This window comes from Saccostrea echinata, unplaced genomic scaffold, assembly GCF_033153115.1.
Source record: "Saccostrea echinata isolate AGI-Se365-2 ecotype Australia unplaced genomic scaffold, CSIRO_AGI_Sech_v1 ptg000036l, whole genome shotgun sequence".
In the NCBI taxonomy this organism is placed as follows: Eukaryota; Metazoa; Mollusca; class Bivalvia; order Ostreida; family Ostreidae; genus Saccostrea; species Saccostrea echinata.
In genome coordinates, this window is record NW_026889785.1 from 2,243,165 (window position 1) to 2,269,904 (window position 26,740).

The 26,740-nt window shown below is 33.4% G+C and overlaps 4 protein-coding genes across 4 annotated transcripts in view; all 4 read right to left on the minus strand.

Moving 5' to 3' along the window:
* Positions 1 to 11,133, minus strand: part of LOC133199850 (uncharacterized) — a 26,317-nt gene extending 15,184 nt beyond the window's left edge. The window contains exons 1-4 of the mRNA XM_061335672.1: positions 11,031 to 11,133; positions 6,618 to 6,710; positions 6,067 to 6,156; positions 2,395 to 2,496 (exon numbers count right to left, since the gene is read on the minus strand). Of these exons, the coding sequence (XP_061191656.1) occupies positions 2,395 to 2,496; positions 6,067 to 6,156; positions 6,618 to 6,710; positions 11,031 to 11,133 (388 nt within the window). The remainder of the gene's footprint in view (positions 1 to 2,394; positions 2,497 to 6,066; positions 6,157 to 6,617; positions 6,711 to 11,030) is intronic.
* On the minus strand, positions 11,035 to 14,806 carry LOC133199873 (uncharacterized). The gene is made up of 3 exons (XM_061335692.1): positions 14,695 to 14,806; positions 14,388 to 14,606; positions 11,035 to 11,302 (listed from the first exon to the last, which is right to left on the minus strand). The coding sequence occupies exons 1-3, from the start codon at positions 14,720 to 14,722 to the stop codon at positions 11,157 to 11,159; spliced, it is 393 nt and encodes a 130-aa protein (XP_061191676.1). The 5' UTR covers positions 14,723 to 14,806; the 3' UTR covers positions 11,035 to 11,156.
* Positions 14,807 to 19,162: 4,356 nt separating this feature from the next.
* LOC133199851 (uncharacterized) lies at positions 19,163 to 23,024 on the minus strand. Its single transcript, XM_061335673.1, has 3 exons — positions 22,749 to 23,024; positions 19,840 to 20,130; positions 19,163 to 19,224 (listed from the first exon to the last, which is right to left on the minus strand). The coding sequence occupies exons 1-3, from the start codon at positions 23,011 to 23,013 to the stop codon at positions 19,163 to 19,165; spliced, it is 618 nt and encodes a 205-aa protein (XP_061191657.1). The 5' UTR covers positions 23,014 to 23,024.
* A 220-nt stretch (positions 23,025 to 23,244) lies between these two features.
* Positions 23,245 to 25,040, minus strand: LOC133199872 (uncharacterized). Its single transcript, XM_061335691.1, has 3 exons — positions 24,458 to 25,040; positions 24,063 to 24,371; positions 23,245 to 23,543 (listed from the first exon to the last, which is right to left on the minus strand). The coding sequence occupies exons 1-3, from the start codon at positions 25,023 to 25,025 to the stop codon at positions 23,284 to 23,286; spliced, it is 1,137 nt and encodes a 378-aa protein (XP_061191675.1). The 5' UTR covers positions 25,026 to 25,040; the 3' UTR covers positions 23,245 to 23,283.
* Positions 25,041 to 26,740: the final 1,700 nt, after the last annotated feature.

Here is a 26,740-nt window from a genome sequence, read left to right on the forward strand (position 1 = left end):
GATTTATTTTCATCGATTATATCTTCTATTGAAGACAGTCAGCCATTTACGTATCCCGGTTGGCCTTTCCTCTGTCATTTGAGACAACAATAATGCAAAAGAACAACACTAAGCTGGATACTTAAAAACATAAGATTTGTACATATCGAAAGCTTGTATTCTATAATACTTGGAAAGTGCTGCTAGAATCGTGAGCTTAACATGGTTTGCAGAAATATCTCGGGTTATATGCATAAAATGGAAACATCGGGTAAGGTTTCGTACGTATATGTGGAATAATTATTTTCCCGATCGGACAGTGGGATTCTAGCAGCACTTTTTAGGCATAAGAGATGTTTTTCAACTATGTCGTTTACTCAAAGAAATTATTTAAGCCAGGGGTAGTGTTGTTCTGTGAAGTTTTTCATTAAGGAATATTTTGCTATTAATAGCGGTCACGTGATGACGTCGAGGTGGTGCACTACTTGGCCTCGGACGCTCCGTGTCTTTATGTAATAGTTAATAATAGTTTATGTTTTATCGGAGACTTTGATGAATTATTAATCTTAATTTTCTTAAAAAAGTCTAAATTTCCCGAGAAATGATTTGTATGCTTCCTTAACATACCCGCGAAATAAAAATACGCCAATTTCTTTGACTTATTTCTGTGAAGTTTCATAAAGATTTCTAAGCTAGAAAGGAGAAGGCTCCGAGACAAAAGTAAGGTGAATCAAAAATAATAAGTCGTCCCGACTTCCTTCCGCTGACCATCAATTCCATTTAGGCAGAAACCACTGTGATACAATGAAAGGATTATACCAATAAAAGATTTGAAAAGTTTGCTTTGGTAATTACTGAGAAAAATGAAAATTAAAATTCTCCTTTCTCCTGTTTTCATGGCAACGGTAGGTATTCAGAAATTTTTGAATGTTGACTGAACAAATAGAGTTTCTTATCATAATTTCTTTAAATTTTCATCACGATTATTCAAGGCACCTCGGAGAATGTTTGTGCGTATATTAACCTTTTTTTCTTACATTCCTAAGGCAATTATTTGCAAAAGATTCCAATTTTTTTTCGATAGAAATAAATTTGGCAGAATGCAAGGAACAATCCTTACAAGTTTCAAAATAATTGCCTGAGCAGTTCGTGAGAAAATTGAAGTTTAGCAATTTTTACTTTCCTTCTGTTTTCATGGCAACGGTAGGCGGTTTCAAATTTTAAATGCGATTTGCAAAACTACAGTTACTGTTTATCATTTCTATAAAAATTCATTAGTATTGTCTAAAGGATCTGCGTGAACATTCCCGGACTTCTTTCGTGGTGACATATGCAGGTATGTTAAGGCAGTACCCAGATCATATTTCGGCGAATTTAGACTTTTTTCGTAAAATGTAACATTGATAAATCGGAAAAGCCATAGATAAAACATTTACTATTATTATCCATTGTATAGACGTCATTGAGTCTTAGGCTAAAAGAAGCACTCCATCACGACGTCATCACGTGACGTCTATAAATAGAAAAATTGCCTTAATGAAAAAGTGAAAAGTTCAACACTACCCCGGAGCTAATTCATTTCTTTTAGTGAAAATAATTATGTAAAAACATGACTGGGCTATGAAAAGTGCTGCTAGAATCCTACTCTCCCGACACAGAAAAAAATATTCCAAAAGTTTCACATGAAACCTTACCAAAATTTTTACATTTTATACATACGATCAAGGAATTGTTATCAATTCATGTTAACCACACGATTCTAGCAGCACTTTCCAAGTACTAGAGAATACAAGCTTTCGATACAAACAAAAATTTTGTTTCAAAGTATGCGGCGTAGTGTTGAACTTTTGTATCTTTGTTGTTATAGAACGACAGAGGAAAGGCTGACCGGGATTTCAAAGCACTGCCTGTGTTCATTATAAGAAAACATGATAAGAATATATCAGCGTACCTGATTCTTAATCTTTAATTCCTTATGAATCACACATAACATTCACGGTATATGCTTTAAAACTCCCATTTCATCTATTTGTTTACATGAATTCTCGTCACGTTTAATTTCACTCGGCAAATATTTGATCAATAGTTATGACATCATGGGTTTGGTATTTAACCCCCGTGCTAAATACTTAGCTAGTTATACCACACAAAAACGACAAGATTTAGTTAATATTATGTTTTAAATGATTCCATTCATTTCTTTGACCTGGAATTAAACTTTAAATATAGATATTAAGAAATCATTATTTCTAAAGTTCACGTCATACAGCTTACTATGACGTCATATTGTAAAGGCAAGTAGGATATCTCTGGGTGTAGCCTTAACATACCCGCATAATAAATAAATATCACTTTTTAAAAAATTGGAAAAAATATTTCTGACAAATCATTATTCAAATAAAAGAAAGCTCTCACTTTTCGATTTTCTCTCAAATCTTTCTTTTATCATTAACCCAGATTCCTTCTTTTCCTTATCTTCATTATTCATTTTATATCTCCAAACGTCCATTGTTGAACCTGAAATAATTGAAAAAAAAATATTCAAGGCAATTTTTGCTTAGGAATGTACAAATTTCAAAAAGGGACCTGTTCTATACACACTGCTCTCGGCGATTACGACAAACGGGATACATACTCCTTGTAGGTACCTAATCCTAAATTTAGAATTTTCTGGATTCATATTTTATGTCCTTTTCCCATATATATATATTGTTTGTAGGTTTTTGAACATGGTTCGTATCTCAACCTTTTTCATTTAGTGGTCATTTAAGCGTCATAATAAAAGATTTCTTTTCAGATCCACATAACGGTTTTATAAGTTAAGAGGTAAATAGATTTTGAGTTCATATGATTGATATTTATGATTCTGCTCCAAGGCCCATTTGGAAAACATCTGTCCACAAAAGAGTGTGTGCCCGATCGACGAAGAGAATGTTAACTCCTCTGTTGCACCTGATCCCTCATTTACTCTATAATTTTTATCATAAATTTTCACAAAACTGTATGAAACTCTTGCCTCTCGACTTTTCATCATTTTTTTTTTAATTTTTTATTTACTTTTTTTTTTTAATTTTTTTTTGTATTCATATGAAGCAGAATTTATTCAGAATCTTACACATGAGAAGAAGAAAACACTTGCTATGACATTCATCTCGACATTTAGATAAATCGACGACGTATTATCAATTAACAATAGTTATTTCTATTCATATGTCGACACATTATATCCCAGTGAGCTTGAATTTAAAGATAATACAGAATCTGACACATCTGTTTCACACTTGGATATTTTACTAGAAGACGTTAATGGTAACCTAACAACCAAGCGTTATGATATACGTGATGACTTTAACTTTTCAATCGTCAACTTCTCTTACTTATGCAGCAATATACCCTTATCACCTGCATATGGGGTTTATGTCTCTCAGTTGATTCAATACGCAAGAGCATGCTCTACGTATGAACAGTTTCTAAAACGAGGCAAGCTATTGACAAACAAGTTGATGAAACAGGGATATCAACAGTCTCGTTTGCAGTCATCTTTTCGCAAGTTATATGGTCGATACAATGACCTTGTCAGCACATACAACCTATCATTGAGTCAAATGCTGGCTGACGTTTTTCATACTTATTGTTAGGCCATTATGTATACACTGAACTGTCTACGGATTTCTCCGTTATAACTCGATCATGACAAAGAGCACACGGCGGGTGTGACCGGTCGGCACCTGCTGGTCCCACCTCTAAATTTTGAGGTCCGTGTTTGCTCTGCTTCAAATTTGTATCGTTTCATTGGACTTAAGAGATTGAATACTGTTCGTTATCTTCATATTTCATGTACCTCTCTCTCTCTCTCTCTCTCTCTCTCTCTCTGCATATAAAGATATTGCAGTTTATTTAAAGTCATTATTTCTTAAGTTATATGGTCGATACAATGATCTTATCAGCAAATTAAATCTATCATTAAGTCAAATGCTGACTGACGTTTTTTCATACTAATTGTTAGACCATTTATACACTCCGAATTGTCGGCGTTTTTCCGTTATTTCCCGATCATGACAAAGAACCCATGGCAGGTGTAAACTCACGGCAGGTATGACCGGTCGGCAGGGGATACTCATTCATCCATGGTACCAGATTCCATCTCTAATGTTTAAGAGGTCCGTTTTGCTCTACTTTGAACTTTTGAGCCTAAATACCGTTCGTTATTTCCGTATATTTCATTAAAAAGAGACAACGTTATAATAATTATTTTTAAAATAATAATTGTTGTTTCGAGTACAGAGTACCCCAGTCTTCCTATTATTATAAATAAAGAAGATATATTATTTGGGAAAAGTATTTAACATATGTAGTTTAATTGAAAACATAACTATTGCAGCGAATAGATGAAGATATATCATATATATATATATATATATATATATATATATATATATATATATATATATATATATATATATATATATATATATAGATATATATAGATATATATAGATATATCATACATTAAATTGAATCCATTTATATATATATCTTATTTATAAACGCTAGAAAAGAGTAAGGGTTAGTGTTTAATTCATGTGACTGCATTGATGTTTTAAGCGTTATTGTCTTGTTTAAATGGTGAAAATTTGCATAAATTTTGCGATTCTCTTCTGTATCTGATATACAGCGTATTCAAACAATTACAACAAGCTAATTGAGAGGATGTGTGTCCCCCGCTTGGGGAAAAAAGAAGAGCATGCGCAGTTCGGGGGGGGGGTCGAACTCCCCCCTGGATTTGTAGAATTATTAAATGTATACATTATATTGAAGCAAATGAAAAATGCCAATATGTATATAAAGATTTTATTGCTCATTCTTTAATATGTTTATAGAAGATTCTTTTTATATGGAATATTTATCACGCTGTAATAATGATTTTATGAGTTTGAACAAGCCAGACGTCATAACTTTTTCATTTCACATGCTGAATACTATCATTTAGTAAATCCAAAAAAAATAAATTCAAAAAAAAGGATCGTCCGGGATTTGAACCCTGCACCTCTCACATGCTAAGCGAGAGTCATACCCTTGGACCACGAAGGCACTTGATTGTATAGCAAATTAAATGCAAACATTAACTCACATATAAATATTCACGTTCGATATTGTCAAAATTTTACACAATACATGGTGTCAAATTTAGCCTTTACTAAACAGTTTTAATAGATGTAATAAAGTATAAAATATAATGTCCGCCGACAACCTGTATTGTACTTAATAACTCTCCACATGTCCCTGTGCTAAAAATAGTGCCAAGCGACTTTTAATACAATAAATAATAATTTTTAAAAAAAACGGGGTGGGACACTTTGAGAGGGGTGAGAGAGGCCCTAGGGAGTTATGGTATAAAATTTCATTTCAAAAGCTCAAAAGCTTCTTGAGATATCGCTCGGAAACGAAAGTGTTACACACAGACGAAATGCATCAATTTACGACCTTGAACTTTGACCTTTTGGCCTCAAAATCAATAGGGGTCTTTCTAGGCCACAGGGAGTTGTTATGTCAAATTTCATTGCAAAAGCTCAAAGGATTCTCGAGATATCGCGCGGAAATGAAAGTGTTGAAACAGAGAGAATTTATAAATTTATGACCTTGACCTTTGACCTTTTGACTTCAAAATCAATAGGATTTTTCTTTAGGCCATAGGGAGTTGTTTTGCAAAATTTCATTGCGAAAGCTCAAAGGCTTCTGTAGACATCGCACGGAAACTAAAGTGTTACAGACAGACAGTGAAAGCGGGGGACAAAAAGAACAATGTGAAATGCTCCCCGTTACACATCTAAGAATAAGTTAGAATTTATAAATTGTGTGTATATTAGACTGGCACAAGTGATTAAAAAGGATCAGTTGAAAAATTATTTGTGAATCTATAGTACTGTAGTAATTTTTCTAATGCATAACTAACGCTAACATTGGTGCTTTTAAATAGATAGGTGGTCATTATTTGTCGAAACCTTGATAAGTCAATTCAATTTTTTTCTGAATATTTTTTACCATGATGGCGTTAAGTGAACTTTTCTGTAAGCGAAACACTCTTACCACTCAAGTTTTCCTCGTTCCTTTCTTTCTGTATCAAGCAATCACCCATTTCCTCAATTTCTTCACATTCAATGTCATGATCTCCTGGGTCTGTTGTTGAACCTCAAATAACGTTTTTTTTTAATTTTCTTTCATGATAGTAAAGATCTAACAATGTACAGAATTAACATGAATTCCTAAGGATTTAACGCTAACTTTGGTCTCAGAATGTATTTTTTAAACTAAGCAAAAGTTTGTGTTCCATTTTTCTTATTTATGTTGTTATTCAGAAAAGAATGAATAATTACACGTTCAATATTTATTAATTGTTTATTTAAGCTTGTTAAATAAATGGAAAATCAAACACTGCTCAATTTTAAAAATCATAAATAAAAAATACTGCTTTAATGTTTGTTTGTTTATTGTTTAACGTCCCTCTCGAGAATTTTTTACTCATCTGGAGACGCTGCTTTAATGAATGTTGGCAATTCAATTTGAAATTTATTTTCTCAGAATTTTACAGGTAAAATTAAAGCCTTCCTTAAATTTTGTATTTGGAGATACAATCTTACCTCTCATGTTTTTGTCACCGCTTTTTTTCTTTACCAACCGGATATCCATCTTTTCAACTTCCATTTCACAATCCTCAGAGTCCGTTATAGAATCTAAGATATATACATAACATCTTAATTCATGAAAGCATTCAGACAAAACTGTTAACATTTAATAAGAAATTCAAAGCACTTATTGGTATCTAGAATTTCAAAATACAGGTTTTCTTTATTTATCCTAACCACATTTCCCCCATTTTCCTTGTCTTTTATACTTGGAGGGGGGATATTCTATTTTGATGTACAATTGATTCAATATCACATTTTGAACATTCATATGTTTTAAATTGCCAAGTAGAAAGAAACATCACCTTGATTATATAACATACATGCCATTTCACATATCATCGCACAATGCATATAAATCTATTGAAAAGAATGATAAGAATATCATTTCAAAAATACGACAAATACTCTTTAAAATTGTTTAAAAGTAATTTCATTAAACTAAACTTAATTTAGTAGGTGGTTAAATAACACTAAATCTAGGGAATACATACAAAACCCTATATATTGTTTTCGAGTCCTTGATCAGAGATATATATAGTTACAAATTTAAAAAAAAAATTAAAATGTCCAACGTGGAGCGAACTATTATTGCATGAAAAATGAAGATAACGATTAGTTTTAAAGTTCAAGAGTCCACTGAAACAATACAAATTTGGAGCAGGGCAAACACGGACCTCTAAATACATCAGAGTTGACCTCAGGTGAGGAGTGATCATCCCCTGTAGACCAGTCACATCCGCCGTGTGCTCCTTGTAATGATCGAAAAATAACGGAAAATCAGTACACAATTCAGTGTGTAAATAATGGCCTAACAATAACTATGAAAAACGTCCATAAGCATTTGACTTTATGATAGATTGTATTTGCTGAGAAGGTCATTATATCGTTATATTATATTTAGATGGAGTCAAAAATCCCTGTGATGATGAGGTTAAGCTTCTAGGCATCACCACTGACTTCAGGTTGTCATTCGATACACATATCACAAATATGTGTAAAAAGGCAGCAAAGCATTTAACTAAGTTAGGAAAACTTACAATATATCATTCTTTCATAATGTCCAACTTCAGTTATTGTCCTTTAACATGGCACTTCTGTACAGAGCAAAACACTCGTAAAATAGAAAAAATTCAGGAAAGGGCTTTAAGATTTATCTATGAAAATTATAAAAGCTCATATGAAAGTTTATTAAATAAATCTAAACTACCATCCCTGAAAACTAGAAGAATGCGAGCCATTGCTCTAGAAACTTTTACAATTATCCAAGGTTTTCGTCCTGTCTTTTTGCAAGACCTAGTTGTTTTTAAAAATAATTCATACAATTTTAGATATACAAATACTGCAGAGGTCCCAAGACCAAGAACAACAAGGTATGGAATGAAATCATTCAGGTATGAGGCAGCAAAGCTCTGGAACTCCCAGCCAAATGAAGTCAGGAAATTCTCCTCTTATAATCAATTTTCAAACTACATTTCATCTTGGTGTGGAGAACTAAATTGTAAATGTAGTTCTTGCAGACTCCAGACTTTTAAGCCTCATACCTAATGTCTCCCCCTTTGTAGCTTACTGTTTGTTTGTTTTAAGTTATGATTTTACTATATTAGTGCTATCTTAACCCCTCTTCTTCTTTATATATATATATATATATATATATATATATGTGTGTGTGTGTGTGTGTGCACGATCTTTGTTGTATATGTGTGTGTTTGTGTGCTCTCTTATGTTATGTCTTTTATGTCTTTTTTATGTGTGTTTACCAGTGTCTTTTGTTCCATTCTTGTGTTTTATGTGCTTCTGTCTATGTCAAATTTAAGCATGTTTTCTCTTATATGTATATGTACATTTTATTTTTGCTAAAGATGGTTTCATGTTACTAGTCGGTAAAAGAGCCTTAAAGCTCATGTTTTTTTTTGTTAAATGTATATAGTCCGACTATAAATAAAATTTACTACTACTACTACTACTACTTCAGCTGTGACCTAACGTAAAGATCATTTGTCTTAGTTGGAATTCGGGGGCATAATCTGCCTGTACTGTTAATGCCAGAAGTGGAATATATTACCACACATTTACATTTTTCGATGTCTTTCCTTAAATGACGCCCGCGTGGCGCAGTGGTTAGAGCGTCTGCTCTAGAGTGGCGAAGTAAGGAGTTGATCCTTACGTCGCGGGTTCGAATCCCAATGTGGGACGTGGAGACCGGTCCTTCGGATGAGACCGTATAAACCGAGGTCCCGTGTCGCAGTAGGTGCTGGCACGAAAAAGATCCCTCACTGCTCAATGGCCGTAAGTGCCGAGTATAGGACAAAATTTGCAGCTCTCCACCGGCAAGTGGTGGCGTCTCCATATGAGTGAACAATTCTCGAGAGGGACGTTAAACAAAATAAAATCGATCAATCAATCCTTAAATGACAATACTTATTAAATTGAAATTCAATTTTCAATAAGATGCAGTAGGTCACATTCAGACTTTATTGCGTATGGAAAGCAAAATACACGTAATATTGGAAAGTTCCGATTATAACGTCACATAACGTTGTAGGTACGTTATGTTGCATTTCTATAACAAAGTCAAAATAGTGCCTATTTTTCCTTGTAACACTAAAAAAAGTAAAATATAAATATAAGAAATAAAATATCATTTTTTAGAGTTTCAGTGGGATATGACATAAAGTCGGTACGTGATCAAATCTACTATAACGCCCTTCGGGGTATAGAATTTGATTACGTGACCGACTTCATGTCATATCCCAATGAAACTCTAAAATTAATAACTTATTTCTTAATTAATCAGGCATTTATAGTTCTATCTTATCTTACAAACTCAGAATTTTTTTATGAAAGTTCATTATACTTACAGATGTTTTATGCCTTTCCTCTTACCAGGGAGATAAAAGTTTAAAGTATATTCTAACACAGCAGAGCTGCCAACCCTTAGGATTCTGGTGTAAGGCTTATAGTTTCAGCTTCTGAAATATTCTTTACGATATCTCTATTCATTCTTTCAATATCTTTATCTTCATCAAAAAAATTTAAAAACCTGAATTTCCATCACTAAAACTAAGTCATAAATCTTACACATTTTAGTACCTTTATTTCATTGTCCCTTTCTATGTTAACTTCCTATCTAAATCATTTAAGTCAGCATAATGAGGAAAAAAATATTCAGCATTTACCTGTCCCCGGATCCCACCTTATGATTTTCATTCTATGATGTTGGCAGTTCTGATACAGTAATATATTCGTTACCTCAAAATGTTCTTGATGTTAAAAATTTATAATTTTAATGTGTGTGTGGGGGGGGGGGGCTGTTACAGAGACAAACGACAAATACAGTGCGATGCTTGATATGGAAACTTAAATTCCAGTAAAAGAGACTTGCTTGAAAAATAATTTGTTTATAGATTCTTATATTTTAGTATTAAATAAATGAATAAGCATAGGAAACTGTATGTACAAGCCACCAGAGCGTGGTCCATTGTATGATAGAACTTTTTCGATTCAGAATGAACTATAAGTATCTTTAGGCTTGTGTTGAATGTCAAGGTGAAAAATGTGAGACTTTTGTGTGGTCAGTCCAGTCAAATTTAAAAATATTGAGTTCATTGAAACATAATAATATTAATAATAGTATTAATAAAAAGATCTCTTCAAGCACCAGGGTTCAGACCGGTGTCATTAGAGTAGAATACAGCATACGTCTGAACCATTGGCACATACAATGACCTCAATTAGCTGTCAAACATTATCACAGAATGACACCTGTGTTACTTATCTTTCTTTATTATGCCACTCTTATGAGGGCTGTTAAAAAAGTTTGCAGACACTGTCAATCTTTGTTATACAAGAAATTCAAGTTCAGCACATAAATGAAAATTAAGGGACAGATGATAAAAATGGATGCCTGGATTGGTATATATTTTTAGATATATTTTGGTTGTAAATGACGAAAATCATAACTTTTTAAAATATTAAAAAATTGTAAACTTTCTATGATTATCAAAATTATACCTTTTTGCAACCATCCTTATGAATCTAAAAAAAAATGTCACTTAAAATCAGAATTTTGTGAAACGTTGAATGAAATATTTAAATTTATGTGGTTAAACTTATTCGTTTTACTTTTATAATATGACTTAAGTTGTTATTTTTTATTAAAACCCTGACTATATCTAGGCATAGTTCATGCAAAGCAAAAGAGTATAATATAAATAGTATGCTTATTTTGAAATTTTTAGAACACTATAATAATGCGGAAATAGTTGGGTATTTATTATATAGAGGCACACTGACAGGAAGCATAATAATAGCTATTTTAACTATGTAAGTTTATTCCCAACTTCAAAATGTAAAAGATGTATTTACCTTGTCTTCCAACAGTGATCACATCTCCGTCAATTTCAATTCTATCAATTTTAAAGTCTGCTAATTTGACTATTTCTTCTGTAGGTTTTCTTAAGAGTGACATTGCCAGCTTTCTTTCAACCTCTATTACAATGATGAAACTGTTTTCGCGTAATATCCCGACGACCTGTATAGATTTTGGGTCACATCGTACCATCGTTCAATCAAGGAATCCCGCCTTATAAAATTTTCTATGTCATCCACCACATGCAGTTTAACTCGTGTACACCCATCTATTAAATATAAATCACATAAACTGAATATTTTACTATTATACTATTATATATACTTACAAAAGATAGAATTATGATTTTGATATTTTATTTGAAGAAAGACATCTGCGCTGTTCTTTTTTTTTATCAACTGGCTTACATAATTGTTTTTCTTTATTTTTGACTACTTCTGAATTTTCATGCGTGACAAGTGCTTTATGAAAATCAACCTTGATATTTTCTAAATCTAAAAAGCTGTTATCCTTCCTCTCCTAACTGAACTCAACTGCATACGGGGTATATATCTCTCATTTGATTCGATACGCAAGAGCATGCTTTACGTATGAAGAATTTTCTAAAAGGAGGTAAGTTATTGACAATCAAGTTGAAACAAGAATATAAGCAGTCTCGTTTAAAGTCAACATTTCGTAAGTTCTATGGCCGATACAATGACCTTGTCAGCAAATACAATCTATCATTAAGTCAAATGCTGACTGACGTTTTTCATACTAATTGTTAGGCCATTTTTAAACACTGAATTGTCGACGGAATTTTCCGTTATTTCCCGATTATTACTAGGAGCAGACGGCGGGTGTGACCGGTCGGCAGGGGATGCCCACTCCTCCATGGCACGTGATCCCACCTCTGACGTTTTAGAGGTCCCTGTATGCTGTGCTCCTGATTTGTATTGTTTAATGGACTTTTGAGCTTGAATACTGTTCGTTATTTCCATATATTTCAGGGTAAACTTCTGATATGGTTTAATGCTATTTCTTCAAAGGTATTTTCTACTAATATAAAGTTAAGACTCATTTTTGGTCAACAAGTAACCAAAATCTCATTTGATTTTGACTGATAATTCATGAGTTATTGCATTTCATATGACGGCACACCCCAAAAGTGAAAATCAAAATCACTTAAGTATCCCTCGCGCATCTTATACAGCCTTGATTATCCTCTGCATGGAGTTCACCAGTGCATTTATCTTTTTCATACGAATATTATTCAATCATTCCGATTAGCTGGTGGAGAGTCTCTTCTGCTTTCCGACGCTTTCAAGCCCTATTGTTGAGTTGGTCCAATAGATGTTAATTAGAGAAAAAGATAAACTTAACGAAGACCAGTTGAGTTGGTTCATGTGAATGTTAGACGAAAAGGCTTGAAAATATTTGGCAACATTGGTTCAAGGGTAAACATGCTGAAAAATTAGACATACGGCGCACGTGTGCATGTGAGTCAAAAAGAACACCGAAGTAAAGTTGACGAGCTCACGCACCAAAATCGCGGAATCGGTTTATGGGTGAATGTAATGATTATCATTGTCTACTGTATTAAAAGCAGTGTCAGTGGTAATGAGATGTCAATTACACGGGAGGCAGGATGAATAGCTCAATCTTGACGTGACGTTGTTACGCGTCATCACGATTGGTTGGAAATTTGTCAAGTTCCGCTCTAAGGACGGATAAAACGTTCTGTCATATTGTAATTTTTTAATTTACCGGGTGGTAGTAAATACAAAAATTAGAATATGACAGAACATCTTTTCCCATAAACTGCACAGCAACCAGTTTTCGCCCTTTTCTTAAAGGATTTTTATCACATCTCAATTTTTTTTGATATGACAAAGTTTACATGTTATTGAAATCACACATTTAAAATTCTTCGCTAGAAAATTAATATTTTTGATGTTTCAGCGATTCAGTTTGAATTTCTCGATATGCATATTTTGATCGCCGATGTTACGCGCCATTGCTCTGACGTCATAGGTGTCAATCCTGGTCAAGCGAAGTACTTACTGAGTATACAAAAGGGCTTATTTGTTGCGTTTATTAAACCTGTTAGAAAATAATAAAGTGATAATTGGATAATTGACAGCTAGTAAGGTATAATTTGTGGCTTTAGGATGCACAAATATGCACAAGAAAGGTTTTAGGAAGATTTTTTTCCCCACATTTCCTGGACTTGGTCGAGAGATGAAAGGGGGCCTTTTTCGGCGTTTGAACAATCGTTTTTGCCCGATCACGATTTTTTTCTGTACTATAAAATATTTTAAAGAAAAGATACCGTTTTAAAAAAAAATAAATGACCAACACGCATTATTTTAAAAAAGTCGCACAGAATCTAGTAGGAATGTTGTGAACTTCGTAATGGCGTACGGCGCCATTGAAGAAGTGTCATTTCTAGTACATGATATTCACTGATGGAACAGATAGAAGATATACAGGATTTATTTATATATAAATAATTGAAATAATAAAGAAGAATTTAAAATTCCCATATATATAAAGATAAATGTTTACGAAGTTAAACTTGAGTAATTCGTCCGAAGTCCCGAGTTGTCAACGGCTTCGTCTTCGGTGACCTCTCCAATTGTCGGCATGTTTTCTGGTTATTTCTCTCTGCTAGACTTTCATACATAAAAGACTGGCCGTCCATAACCAATGAAATATGGTCGACGTCAAAATTTTAACCAGCCATATTGTGTAGTCTATTTAATTAACGTAAAAATCTATTCAATATATTTTTTCTTACGATAAGCTTTACGAGTTCTAATTGACCATTGACACTTATGACGTTTCAGTACCTCGTGACCCCTATTTTGTTTCTTGTTTTTAATCATGGTTCTTATACCTCAATATATTTTTATATAAATCGAATAGGATTTAATTTTATCTACAGCTTTATTTACAGCTTATAGTTTCAGTTACAAAATTTCCTAATGAATTAATGAAGCTTTGTACATAGATTAATCAAATCAACAATAACTAATAAATTTATTGACAAACATTGAGTTATTGCACAGATTTACCCTTTTAAAATAAAATAAATCATTGTCTGGCATGAAAAAAACTTTGTCTTTTTGACGTCGGAGATTGCTCCGGGTGTTGGAGAACGATAACACTTAGAAACATTTACTACAGTAATCCACTTTAGAAACGGCAATTCGACTAAGGATAACATAAGCACTCAACTATGACGTCATCAAGGACGTCTATAAATAGAAAAAATAATCTTTCTCTCCTGTCACAGAAATAGAAGCTCTCTTTCAAACAAATTCTTACCTGTAAATATGATCACAAATAGAAAAATAAAACTTTTTATTTACCGGCTTGTTTTTCCTGTTGAAAGTAACACAATCTCTCCTTCATACTGGTGGCGTAGTCAACACATTCCGTTTCTAAATCTGTCCTCCCAATGGTCCTCATTAAGTACTGTAAGGTAATTACATCACGTTCTGTAAAAACCTTCTCATGTAGTAAAAGATTTACGAATTCTCTTACATCCTGTACACTACTGAGAGATTCTGAATCCAATGAACTTATTCCTGAAAAAAATTAATTCACAAAAGTATGAAGTAGTTCTTATTATACCGATGAAGCATATCAAATCAACATATCATAATTGTATATTACCTCTTAGGGAGTCCTTTAGACCAGCCATTTCCTCTTTTGTAATTCCTTTGATCAAAGAAAGTCGTAAATTGTTAAATTTGATCTTGGCCGCCCCATTATCCTTATAGAGGGAAAGATTAATGCCTAAAATGTAATATATCAATATGAATAAATCATTATAAATGAAAGAAGGAGATGTTTGTAAAGAAATTATAAAAAACAACCTATGATAACCAAAAACAGTTTGTTGGATGACCTGTTACTAAATGTTGTCAAAGATTAGGGTAGTTCTTAATCATTTGCCTGACTAGTATCTCAAAAGTCTTACACGCTCAAATGCAATGCTGAAGAAATTTAGCCTTACAAAATGACTGTGAGCATAAGTTGGATTTCCAGGTAGAATTAAAACAAAGTTCTTCTAAAATGCAGGTTAAATAATGAGCCTTTAAAACAAACACGATATTGTTACAAGCCTTGTCAAAAAGCCCAATCAGTGTCTCTCGTATAATCTTCATGGATATTTAACATGTCATATGTGCAGTCTTCGAATTCCCTGTTTTGATATTAAAACAGTAGTGCATGCAAAATATGAAAGAATGTAAAGGTTTTATTTGAGATATATTTGAAGATTCCTTTTTTTCTGATCCCTTTTCTTTCATTTCAAAATGTTTTAAGGAAAAAAAAAATGCAAAACCTGTTATATTTTGATTACAAGTGGTAATTTTCTCTGTATTTGTGACCTTTTCTTAGTTCTTTCTTTGATTCAGAGACGAATATAATGCAATATCTTTTATTTTTTTTAATGAAAATCAATGTATTTTATTTTAATTTTATTACATTTCTTGCAGCTAGGGAATTTTTTTTATAGTGATTTGCTACCTTTTGTAAGAATCTGTAAATAATGTAGAACTAAGCACCCCCACCTTGTTGCATTAAGATACAATAGGATTACATATGAAGAAGAAGGTAAAGCAAATATATTTTGTTTTCGCGGCTAGGATAAGGCTGTCCGAAGAATGTACAGTGTACCAGCCGTAGTAACTTCTCTGAACTACCTAGATATGACGTCATAATGGCATGTGACGTCAAGTCACTGCAAATTTGAGCAGACATGACGGGGAAAGTGTCATAACTTTTACATTCCTTTCACATCATAAGTGTATGTAGAATTTTTTTACGTTGATGTTTAAATCATGTGTCTGGATTGTTGTTTTAAGGATTATTTGCAGTATAATATCATAATTTTGTTTTTCACTTGTGCCGATGCGATTTTTGTGCAATATTTAAGAAAATTTATAAGTGTCCGTCACGTGATCAATACAGTCATGTGACATCACAAAAATGCTTTTTTATAATACCTTATTCAACTCCCTTTACAACTTAACGGTGTATGTATACATAGATTACAAATTTAAATCAAAACATCTCTCAAAATAAAATAGTATATATCTAATGCATATTAAGCCTTCGGACAGCCTTAACATAGCTGCGTTGATTGATAATGGTTTAATGTTTTATATAATTGATTTATTATCGCAAACTGATAATAAAAATATATCACAGTTATTTTTTTCTAATATGTTGACGACGTGTCCGTTAGGGTGAGCCCAGATACCTATTTAGTGGAATATGCCAGTAGAGCAATTGCTATTTATAACGCCATGTTCACCGGATAACGTTGTTTATTTCTTAAATATTGACATTCCTCCATTATATTTACATAAGTGTGTTTGAAAATGTACTTGAAAATTATTTCAAATCCTATTGAATAAAAGTTACCTAAAATAATAAAACATGGTTAATTATACTTATTTTTCTTACATAAAAGTCATTTTTGGTGAATTTTATGCTTATATTCAAAGACTAATCATACCAAGTACTCATTATGTACTAATTACAAATACCATAATTTTTCCCATAAGTAGTTGAGCTTTTTGAACTAACAGAGAAATTTCGAGATTCCATTGTATTTTTTTCCTAAAAAACATTGCTGATCCCAGTAATTTTATTTTCTTTCCTTAACATATCTCTTCAGCTATAAAATATTTAGATATCATTTATTTGTTGACATTGTATTGGAATTTCTGATAGTTTTAAATTTGTTTAAAATCTTGTAAAAAAAAAATTTGTATAAAATATGCTCAACTTTTGTCAGGCACAAATTCATACAGAAAGTAAATATGAACTTCAAAACTGTGTTAGTTATTGTATTTCTAACATATGAAGCACAGTTTATCTCCATTTACTGATTTTATGCTAGTTTAGAGCTGCTTTAATTTCACTTATTTTCTCGAAATTTAATGACCTTTTTGCGCATAAAAATGCTTGAATTTCTGATTGACAATATCTATGTTCTTTTTTTTTGACCAGATTTTTCAACAATCTGTCGGAATTCCCAAGGGTACCTATTGCACCCTCGTTATTAGCAGACATATTCTTTTATTCAAATGAAGCAGAATTTATTCAAAACCTTATACATTAGAAGAGAATAATTGTCGCTGCCTTCAACTGGACAATTAGATAAATCGACGACGTATTGTCAATAACCAATAGTTACTTCCATTCCTATGTCGACACGATATATCCAAGACAGCTTGAAATAAGAGATACACAGAGCACACGACGGATGTTACCGGTCGGCAGGGGATACTCACTCCTCCATGGCACCTGATTCCATGTGCACCTCTGATGTTTTAGAAGTCTGTGTTTGCTCTGTCCCTGTTTTGTAGTTTGAATGGACTTTTGAGCTTGAATTCCGTTCGTTATCTCTATATTTCATTGAAAAAAAAGCAAGAACACTTAAGAGCATTTTGTTTTTGAATCTCAAGGCACTGTCAGGTTTGTTTATAATTAGAAAAATTGGAAGCAACAGTTTGGGAATATCTGTAGGAAATGCTGGAGTAGATTGGAATAAAAACTCCGATCCATGACGTCATAACGGTGCAACAAATAACTTGCGAACTGAATGTGTAAAGAGCATTTGGATTGATTGATAGGCCATTTGATTGATTGTTAGACCATTATTTACACACTGAATTGTCGACGGATTTTTCCTTTATTTCCCGATTATGACAAGAAACACACGGCGGGTGTGACCTCTCGGCAGGGAATGCTCACTCCTCCATGGTACCTGATCCCACCTCTGATGTTTTGAATGCCCATGTTTGCTCTGCTCCTATTTTGTATTGTTTAATGGACTTTTGAGCCTGAATACTGTTCGTTATCTCCATATATTTCATTGATTGTATGTTATTTTACGTCCTGTTCGAGAATATATCATATTCTCTCATATTTCGCAATTAGAGACGTCACCGATGAAAAGCATCAAATTAAGACCTTTACTCGGCACTCAGGGCCATTAATCAGTGAGGCTTCTTTATTGTGCCAACGCCTACCGTGATATGGGGCCTCGGTTTTTAAGGCCTCATACGAAGGACCAACAACTTTCACTTCAGAGTGCTTAGAGCCTGACGAAGGAACAGTTGTAACATTTTTATTCGACTTAGGTCAGTCGCAGCCGAGATTTCGAACTCAAGGCCTTCCAATCACGGAGTGAGCGCTCTACCGACTGAGCTACCGTGAAGGTTTCGAGCATTTGAAAGGCGTCATGAAAACATATACATGAAACGGAAGCAAATAGTGTTTGATTGTTTTACAAGTATGCTGATTTCTTTTCATCAATTCTATCTTCTGTTGAAGACATTCAGCTATTTAATTACGAATCCTGGTCAGACTATCCTGTCAATCATGACCAAACACAATATGCAGAAGAGCAATATTAAGCCGAATACTTTAGAACATAATGTTTGTACGGATCAAAAGCTTGTATTTTATAATACATCGAAAGTGCAGCTAGAATCCTGAGGTAAACATAGATTCCAGAAATATCTCGTGTTTTAATTGTAAAATGCTGAAAATTGGGTAAGGTTTCGTGCGAATGTGTTGAATATTTATTTCCCTGACCGAACAGTAGGATTCAAGCAGCACTCTTTAGGTACTAGAATTTTTTTTTCAATCCTTACAAAAATTGATAAATGTTTACATTTTCCGTTATTTCACATCATTTCAATGAATTTGCCCCTTAGATGTAATGTTTCATAAAATACTATATCGAACATAAAACGAAAGTATACTTACTAGAACCTAATGAATCAAAAAGAATTTGACTAGAAAAGGAAGGGGTGATTTATCTTATCTAAATTTTCAGTTGCTTAGCTAAAACGTCTCACAACCGCTCAGACATAACATAACAACTTGCAATTCTACAAAAAGACATGGACAACAGAGGGACCGATGTAATTAATAAATAAAAAAATTCCAATGATTTGTACTTGTTCCATATTTTCATTCCTAAAACCACGTTGTTGTTTTTTTTTTTTTAATAAAATCACCCAAGTTTTGCTCTCGATTTTTTTTGGTTTAAACCCTGTCTTACTCGTGTAATAAATTTCATATCCAACTATAAAAGGTCAAATGTACTCTATGTATTTCACCTACCATTCAAACTGTCTATAGTTCTTTCTGCTGGTAATTGTGTTTCTTCCAGCGCCTCTGTAAAAACATAACATTCAATCCTTGCAATTATGCAAAAATCATAAGACATTGCAATTTCAAAAAAAAAAAGATCACTTTCCTGCCCGGGTTTGCTTTCTTTTTTTTCCCAATACGATATGTACAGGTATTTCAAGAACTCAAAGATGTTCCCAGTTAAATGGTCAACAAAGAAATAATTAATTGGAACGATGCAAATATCAAATGAAATAATTAAAATACGATACGTACATGTATAAATATATGTTTCAGAAATTTGATCTTAAAACTCTTTTGAATACGTAAGAATAGAGCGATAAATGTTGTTATTATTCTAAAACGAACTTATTATCCTTTTCTTCATTTTTTTCTTAAGGAAGTTGTTCGTTAAAGATTGCATGTATTATATCAATTACTTGCTCATCGTTTATATGGTAAAAAGAATACTATGATTTTTTTCGTATTGTAAAAAATGAAAATAACGAACAGCATTTCAATGCTATGAAACAAAAGAAAAAAAACATACATTTTCTTAATGCTCCAACCCTGCAAACAACTTGTTCTTAAATCACAGATGCGTATAGTTTTTTATACAATTTACATTTTAACACTTGATTGCTACATCTTAAAACATACCTTGACTCGTAACAAACATAACACCAAGAAAATTAGTGACTTCTATTCTATATGTTTCCCAATTCTTGGAGTTGTATTTATTGACAACTAGCAGTGGATTTGGAAGAGAGGTTGTTGATCCTTTATAGGTTTCTTCCTGCAAATTTATTGGTCGGAATTCATTATCCGAAGTCATCTTTGCCTTCCACTCTACCTTAAAGGCATCCGGAATGGATTTAATGGTCGCTTGGAGCTTCAGAGCTCCATTTTTTATGTCCTTTTCCTTTATTAACAGTTTAACATTTGGTAAAGCTGAAAATTTTAAAAGAAATAATGTAAGAAATGTCTTTTTCTTAAAAAAAAATGAAAAAGAGAGAGAAAGAGAGAGAGAGAGCTGCCCGTGAGACAGAAGTTTTAAAAAAAAAAAATAGTTTTTATTCATGCTTAGCCGTTCTTCAGGAAAATATCTTTAACCTGTCCCATTCCTTAAAAAATGTCAATATCAATTAATTTCTATAAAATAATTCTTTTGATTATTGCATCAATAAAATCTGGAGTTCATATGCCGGAACTACTTTACATGTTTCCCCTTCTAGAATACTTGTTGAAAGAAAAATGTAATATTTTTACTCTATTTTCCTGAATTTCATATTTGTCCGTTTCGTTCCTATTTATTTTCTACTCTCGTTTCTTTTCGAATTATCCCCCTTTGATAAAGAATCAAATCCTCTGCATAACAACAATGCAGCAAATCTTTTTCATTATTATTTTTATTATCAATTATAAGATTCTTTTCTTCAATCCAACTCTATTTCTTTCAAAACTTGGTGTTTTTCTTATCTTTTTTCCTTTAGGTCTGAAATCAAGTTCTTAAATATTATAATATTTTTCCCGAGAATTATTTTAAAATGCTGCCACTGTAACAATTTCCTTACAAAAAATTTTCCTGCTCTTAATTTGTATTGTTTGAATGGACTTTTGAGCTGAAATTCTCTTCGTTATATCCATATTTCATACACTTCCACACATTTGTGGATGGTATTTCCTAATAGATATATTCAACAAGAGGCCCATGGGCCACAACGCTCACCTGAGTCAATATGGCCCTGCTGTTCTTTGTCAGCAGATTTCTTCTTCTATATATTCATACGTAAAGCTTTGATCAACTGTTCTAGGCATAACCTACCCCCATTTGCCATGTTTTGAATGAAATTGAATCTAAACTTTCTGAGGATGCTTCTATATTCATATAACTAATCATGGTTTTGCTGTTCTTGAAACGGAATTTTAAAGATGTCTGCCATCCTACCCTGGGGGGAAGGAAGGGAGGGGGGGTTCAAGATTTGAACAAACTTGAATATACACTACTTAAGGATGCTTCCATATCAATATGACTAATTATGGCTTTGTTGTTCTTGAGAAGAAGATTTTTTAAGATATTTCTTATATATATTCTTTTGTTAAACTTTGATCCCCGATTATGGCCCCACCCTACTACTGGAGGATGCCTTGAACAAACTTGAATCTACAATACTTGGGGATGCTTCAATATCAAAATGACTAATCACGGCTTTCCTGTTCTTTAAAAGATATTAAAAGATTTTTCCTATTTATTCCTATGTAAAACTTTGATCCCCCATTGTGGACCCACCCTACCCCCGGGGGTCTTGATTTCGACAAATTTGAATCTACACTACCTAAGGATGATTCCATATCAATATGACTAATTGTGGCTTTGTTGTTCTTGAGAAGAAGATTTTTTAAGAATTTTCCTATATATTCCTATGTAAAACTTTGATCCCCTATTGTGGCCCCACCCTAACCCCGGGGGTCATGATTTGAACAAACTTGAATCTACATTACCTGAGGATGATTCCATATCAGAATGACTAATTGTGGCTTTGTTGTTCTTGAGAAAAAGATTTTTAAAGAATTTTCCTATATATTCCTATGTAAAACTTTGATCCCCTATTGTGGCCCCACCCTACCCCCAGGGGTCATGATTTGAATAAACTTAAATCTACACTACCTGAGGATGATTTCATATCAATATGACTAATTGTGGCTTTGTTGTTCTTGAGAAGAAGATTTTTAAAGAATTTTCCTATGTAAAACTTTGATCCCCCATTGTGGCCCCACCCTACCCCCGGGGGTCATGATTTGAACAAATTTAAATCTACACTACCTGAGGATGATTTCATATCAATATGACTAATTGTGGCTTTGTTGTTCTTGAGAAGAAGATTTTTAAAGAATTTTCCTATATATTCCTATGTAAAACTTTGATCCCCCATTGTGGCCCCACCCGACCCCCGGGGGTCATGATTTGAACAAACTTGAATCTACACTATGTAATGCAGGTTTCCCATAAGTTTCAACTTCTCTGGCCCAATGGTTCTTGAGAAGAAGATTTTTAAAAAAAGACACCAAATTTTCACTTATTCTTAATTATCTCCCCTTGGAAGAGGGCATGGCCCTTCATTTGAACAAACTTGAACCCCCTTCTTCCAAGGATGCTTTGTGGCAAGTTTGGTTGAAAATGGTCCAGTGGTTCTGGAGAAGAAGTCGAAAATGTGAAAAGTTTACAGACGGACGGACGGACAGACGGACAGACGGACGGACAGACGGACTACGGACAAAATGTGATCAGAAAAGCTCACTTGAGCTTTCAGCTCAGGTGAGCTAAAAATGAATTAATTGGAAATGCTGACATCAAAATTTGTGTTACATATATGTTTTAGTGATTTTGAAAGGTTTGACACCACAAGACAATAATTATTGTAAAATATTATATACAAGCAGATACAAAATATTATTCGATGAGCATGCCCCCAGAATTTAAAATGAAAACTTGGCGGATTTCACAAATATGAGCAGAATTGGAAAGAGAAGGGTGTCAAAATTTGAATATATTTATTTGTTTTACGTACCTAGAGTCACTTGTTCACTGTGCGTTGATCCAACTACATTAGAGGCACAACATTGATAGATACCTGCATCAGAAGCATTCACGTTGGTAATTTTTAGTGATGGGTTGTCAATTTCACCCCCTGTGTATTTTCCTTCACTATTTAAAACATTTATTTCATTGTTGTCTTTTGTCCACACTAATCTTGTCAGCTGATGAGAGCTTTCACAGACAACTTTGCAGATCAAGGTGACACTCTTCTCTAGAAAGTCAGTGTCATCTTTCATTATCACATTTGGTGAAGCTGTTCAAAAACAATAGAATTTTTATCGAAGTTTTCACTGGGTGTCTGGTACACAGTCAAGAACATAAGAAAAAAATGTGTCGATGATTATGAAAGTCGAGTTCCATGTAACTTAAAGGTACCTATTAATTTTTTATTTGTTTTCTTTTAAGAAAATGTGTAACTGTTTAATCAAAAGTAAATTTACAGAAAAACTTACTTCCAACAATTTTGAGAAAGGTACTGCAACTGGATTTACCAACTCTGTTTTCTACTACAAGTCGATAAAAAGACTGTCTTCAAAAGTCGTTTCATTTATTATTAACCTCGAGTTTGTTGGATCAAGTGTGCTTCCAGAATATTTCGGGCTATTAAAATTAATTGATTTAAATTCTTCTGAAATTGGATCCATACATTTGCTTTTCTGCCATTCTACAGACTCAGGCGGTGGGCATGCCTGTATGACTGGTTGAAAAACAGCAACTGAGCTATAAGGGACTTCAACTTCCTTTGGCATTGTAAGTGCTGGTAAATCTAAAATAGTAACACAAACATATTCTTCCTGTCATTTTGCAAACAGTGATATACTATAAATTTAATTCCTGATCTAATAATTATAATTATAAAACCGTAAATAACCAAAAACATTAAGCGATATTTACAATCCCGTCAAATGTTCTGTGATTAAAATTTCACTTCCTTCTCTGATACTTCATTATTTAGGTAAGTGGTTTCTTCAGATCTGTTCAATCTGATTTTTAATTAAATTGCACTCTATTTTGCCAAGAGCAAACAAAGACTATTTATCATTTTTTTTTAAAACAAAAGAGAATACATTTTTCTCATTAAAAACATTACTAAATGTCATCATCTGCTCATCTCACAAACACTGATACATGAATTACTGCTGCTAATTTTAAATAAATGACGTCAAATTGAATCATGCTCAGAATGTATGACCTGTCTCTTTTTCTCTCTCATGTTCTCCCATAACCGACAACTCTCTCTCTCTCTCTCTCTCTCTCTCTCTCTCTCTCTCTCTTGTATCGGTACCTCCGATCACTGTCAATCGCTTGCAATTGCTTGGTATTTTTATGTGTGTCCCGTTGTTTTCCCTAGAAATGACGGCTCTATATTCTCCCTCGTCTTCCTTTGATACGTTTGATATCATTAAACATCTACTGGAACTGCCCCTATATTTCTCTTTACTTGTGTCGAGTTGTTCTGTTATATTTCCCTGTATCTTCTCCCATGTGATTGGCCAGTTATTGGAGTGTGAGCATCTGTCTAATACAGCTTCAAAACAGGTCTTTTCGCCAAAGAAAATCTTATCGTTTCCACGTATTGTTATTGAAGGACCACCTGTTTGGGTAATCAAAGCTAATGTAAAAAATATTGGAATTAAGTGGAGAATATTGAGTATAAATTAGTATTTTTATCACACTTACTATTATCGTCATTCTCCTTTAAAATATGCAGAATTCCTTCTAAAATAATTTTGTATTTTTCCATATCCTCGAAACCAAAGTCACTCTTTGCTATGGTTGCTAATTTCATCCCGTAGTCAACTGAGATTCCTTTTGTGTTAAGAAACGTTTGCATCCTCTGGAATATCTGTTCTAAATCCTGCCATTTTGATGTAAAAACGACATCTTCTACACAAGAAGAATCCAAATGTGCAAACATCTCGTTTCTAAACACTCTGAGGCGTTCGATATCATCTCCAACTTGCAAATCAGTTATAGAAGGTGTTTTACCCCAATCCTGAGTTGGCTTTAATTGTGGACACAGGTTTCGTATGAGTGTATATAACAAAGACACATCAAACTTGTTATAGTCCGGTACAACGGTAGGAGACGGACAGCAAAGTCTCTTTTGTTCTGGCCTCAGTTTGCGTCTCCCGGTCGTGAATTCTGAGCAAGAGCTTACAGATTTGGGCAAATCTTCAGGTTTAATCTCACACCTTAAAATGTCCGCTAATACAACTTTGATCTCGTCCACACTTGCTATTCCCATACGAGTGAAGTTCAGTTGATCACCAATCAGAATATTAGAAGCCATTGTCAAAATTAGTAAACTTTCCAACAAATCTTCATTATTTTGTCATATTTCTCAAATATTTTCTCCCGCTCCTAACTGACCACTAATTGAAAAAGGTCCCTAAAAATTATAACAAAAAATTAACACATGTATAAATAAGTAAAGAGAGTTTCGAGAGGTCTGATTTTGTCCTGTTCATAATTCATTTTGTTTACTGGGTCTATGAGATTGATCACAATTCATGTTATGAATTACATGTTATAATTTATCAATAAAAACAACCTAGAGGCCTTGACGATCACCTGGACACCCTGGGTTTCAGAATTTCTTAGCCCCTTTTGGAACGTCAAACAATTTGTTTGATGGATGTTCAAGACAAGTGAATAATAAGGCTATGCGTTTATTATTGTAATGATTAGTGAAAATGCAAAGTAGACCCAGATGTCCTCCTTCAAAGTAGACTACTGTGAAGTGTATAAAATAGACCATTCAGAGTTTCAGTTAGTTCGGATGGTGAACGGCTGTTGGTAAGGAGGAAGAAAAGCAACAGGAAGTGTAAGAGAGAAAGAATTAGAGAAAGGGTAAATAGGTTAGCACCAGTGACAAGAATCCTGGGGAACTTAGGCGAAATACTGGGGGCTGTTGATCTGAATAAGAACGAAACACCTAGTATCCGCTATCAAAAGGAAACAGGGCAAGGTTCACGGTGCTAAGCCCAAGAGTTACTCATTAGAATTCTGCCCACCTCATTTATTCCGTGATTAACGATAATAGAAAAACCAAAATAGGTTTAAGAAAAATTATTATATTGTACATAGTTAAATGCTTGATCATAAACTCAGGTAGAGTAAGAGGAAAATTTATCCCTTCTACCAGGGGTACACATTACACTTTAATATACAAAAAGTCTGTTTGTAAAGAAACAAAGAGGGAATAGGAAGAATTTAAAATTTGTAATGTATTTTCAATGCATAAAGTCATACTTGATCTGAGCTCTGCAAACGGCAGTCATGAATTTACCATTTTGGTAGAGGGATAACTGTTAATTATTATCAAATGATTAGTTTGCCTACCGAATGCCCTTTGAAAAATAAGATTTTCAAAGAATAAATGTATTTTCAATACGTGACCAACATAGCCCAACTCTCGACCCAGGAGACATGAATTTTAGAAATTTGACAAAGAAATAAGTAAATTGTAATCATGCAAACTCTTTATCTGATAGATGTCCATGTGTAAAGATGATTTTTTAAAAATATAATGCATTTTCATTTGGTAGACAGCTAATATCACTATGCAAAAGGCTTGTCTCTCTAGCGCAGATTTTTAAAGATTGCAATCCTCCATGGCCTAAGGAGGCAATTAAAGGCCATAAAATTCAGAATTTCTGTTTCCCTTAAACAAAAGATTATATACCAAAATTTGTTCAGTCGTTTTTGAGAAGAACCTAATTTTTTCAAAAGTGAAAGACTGACAGACAAGGACGGACAAGGGTGACTCAGTTGGTCTAGAAGGCCTTTATTGTCACCTGAGTAGTCAATTCATCCCCACCTTGGACTTGCATAAAGTGACATGAAGATTAAGTTTATTCACTACAATACCTTAATCATGTTAAAATACGGGAAATAAAGAAGTGATTTTAAGATGTAATGTATGAACAATACAGAGGTACATGCTTAGCGCCTCTGGGG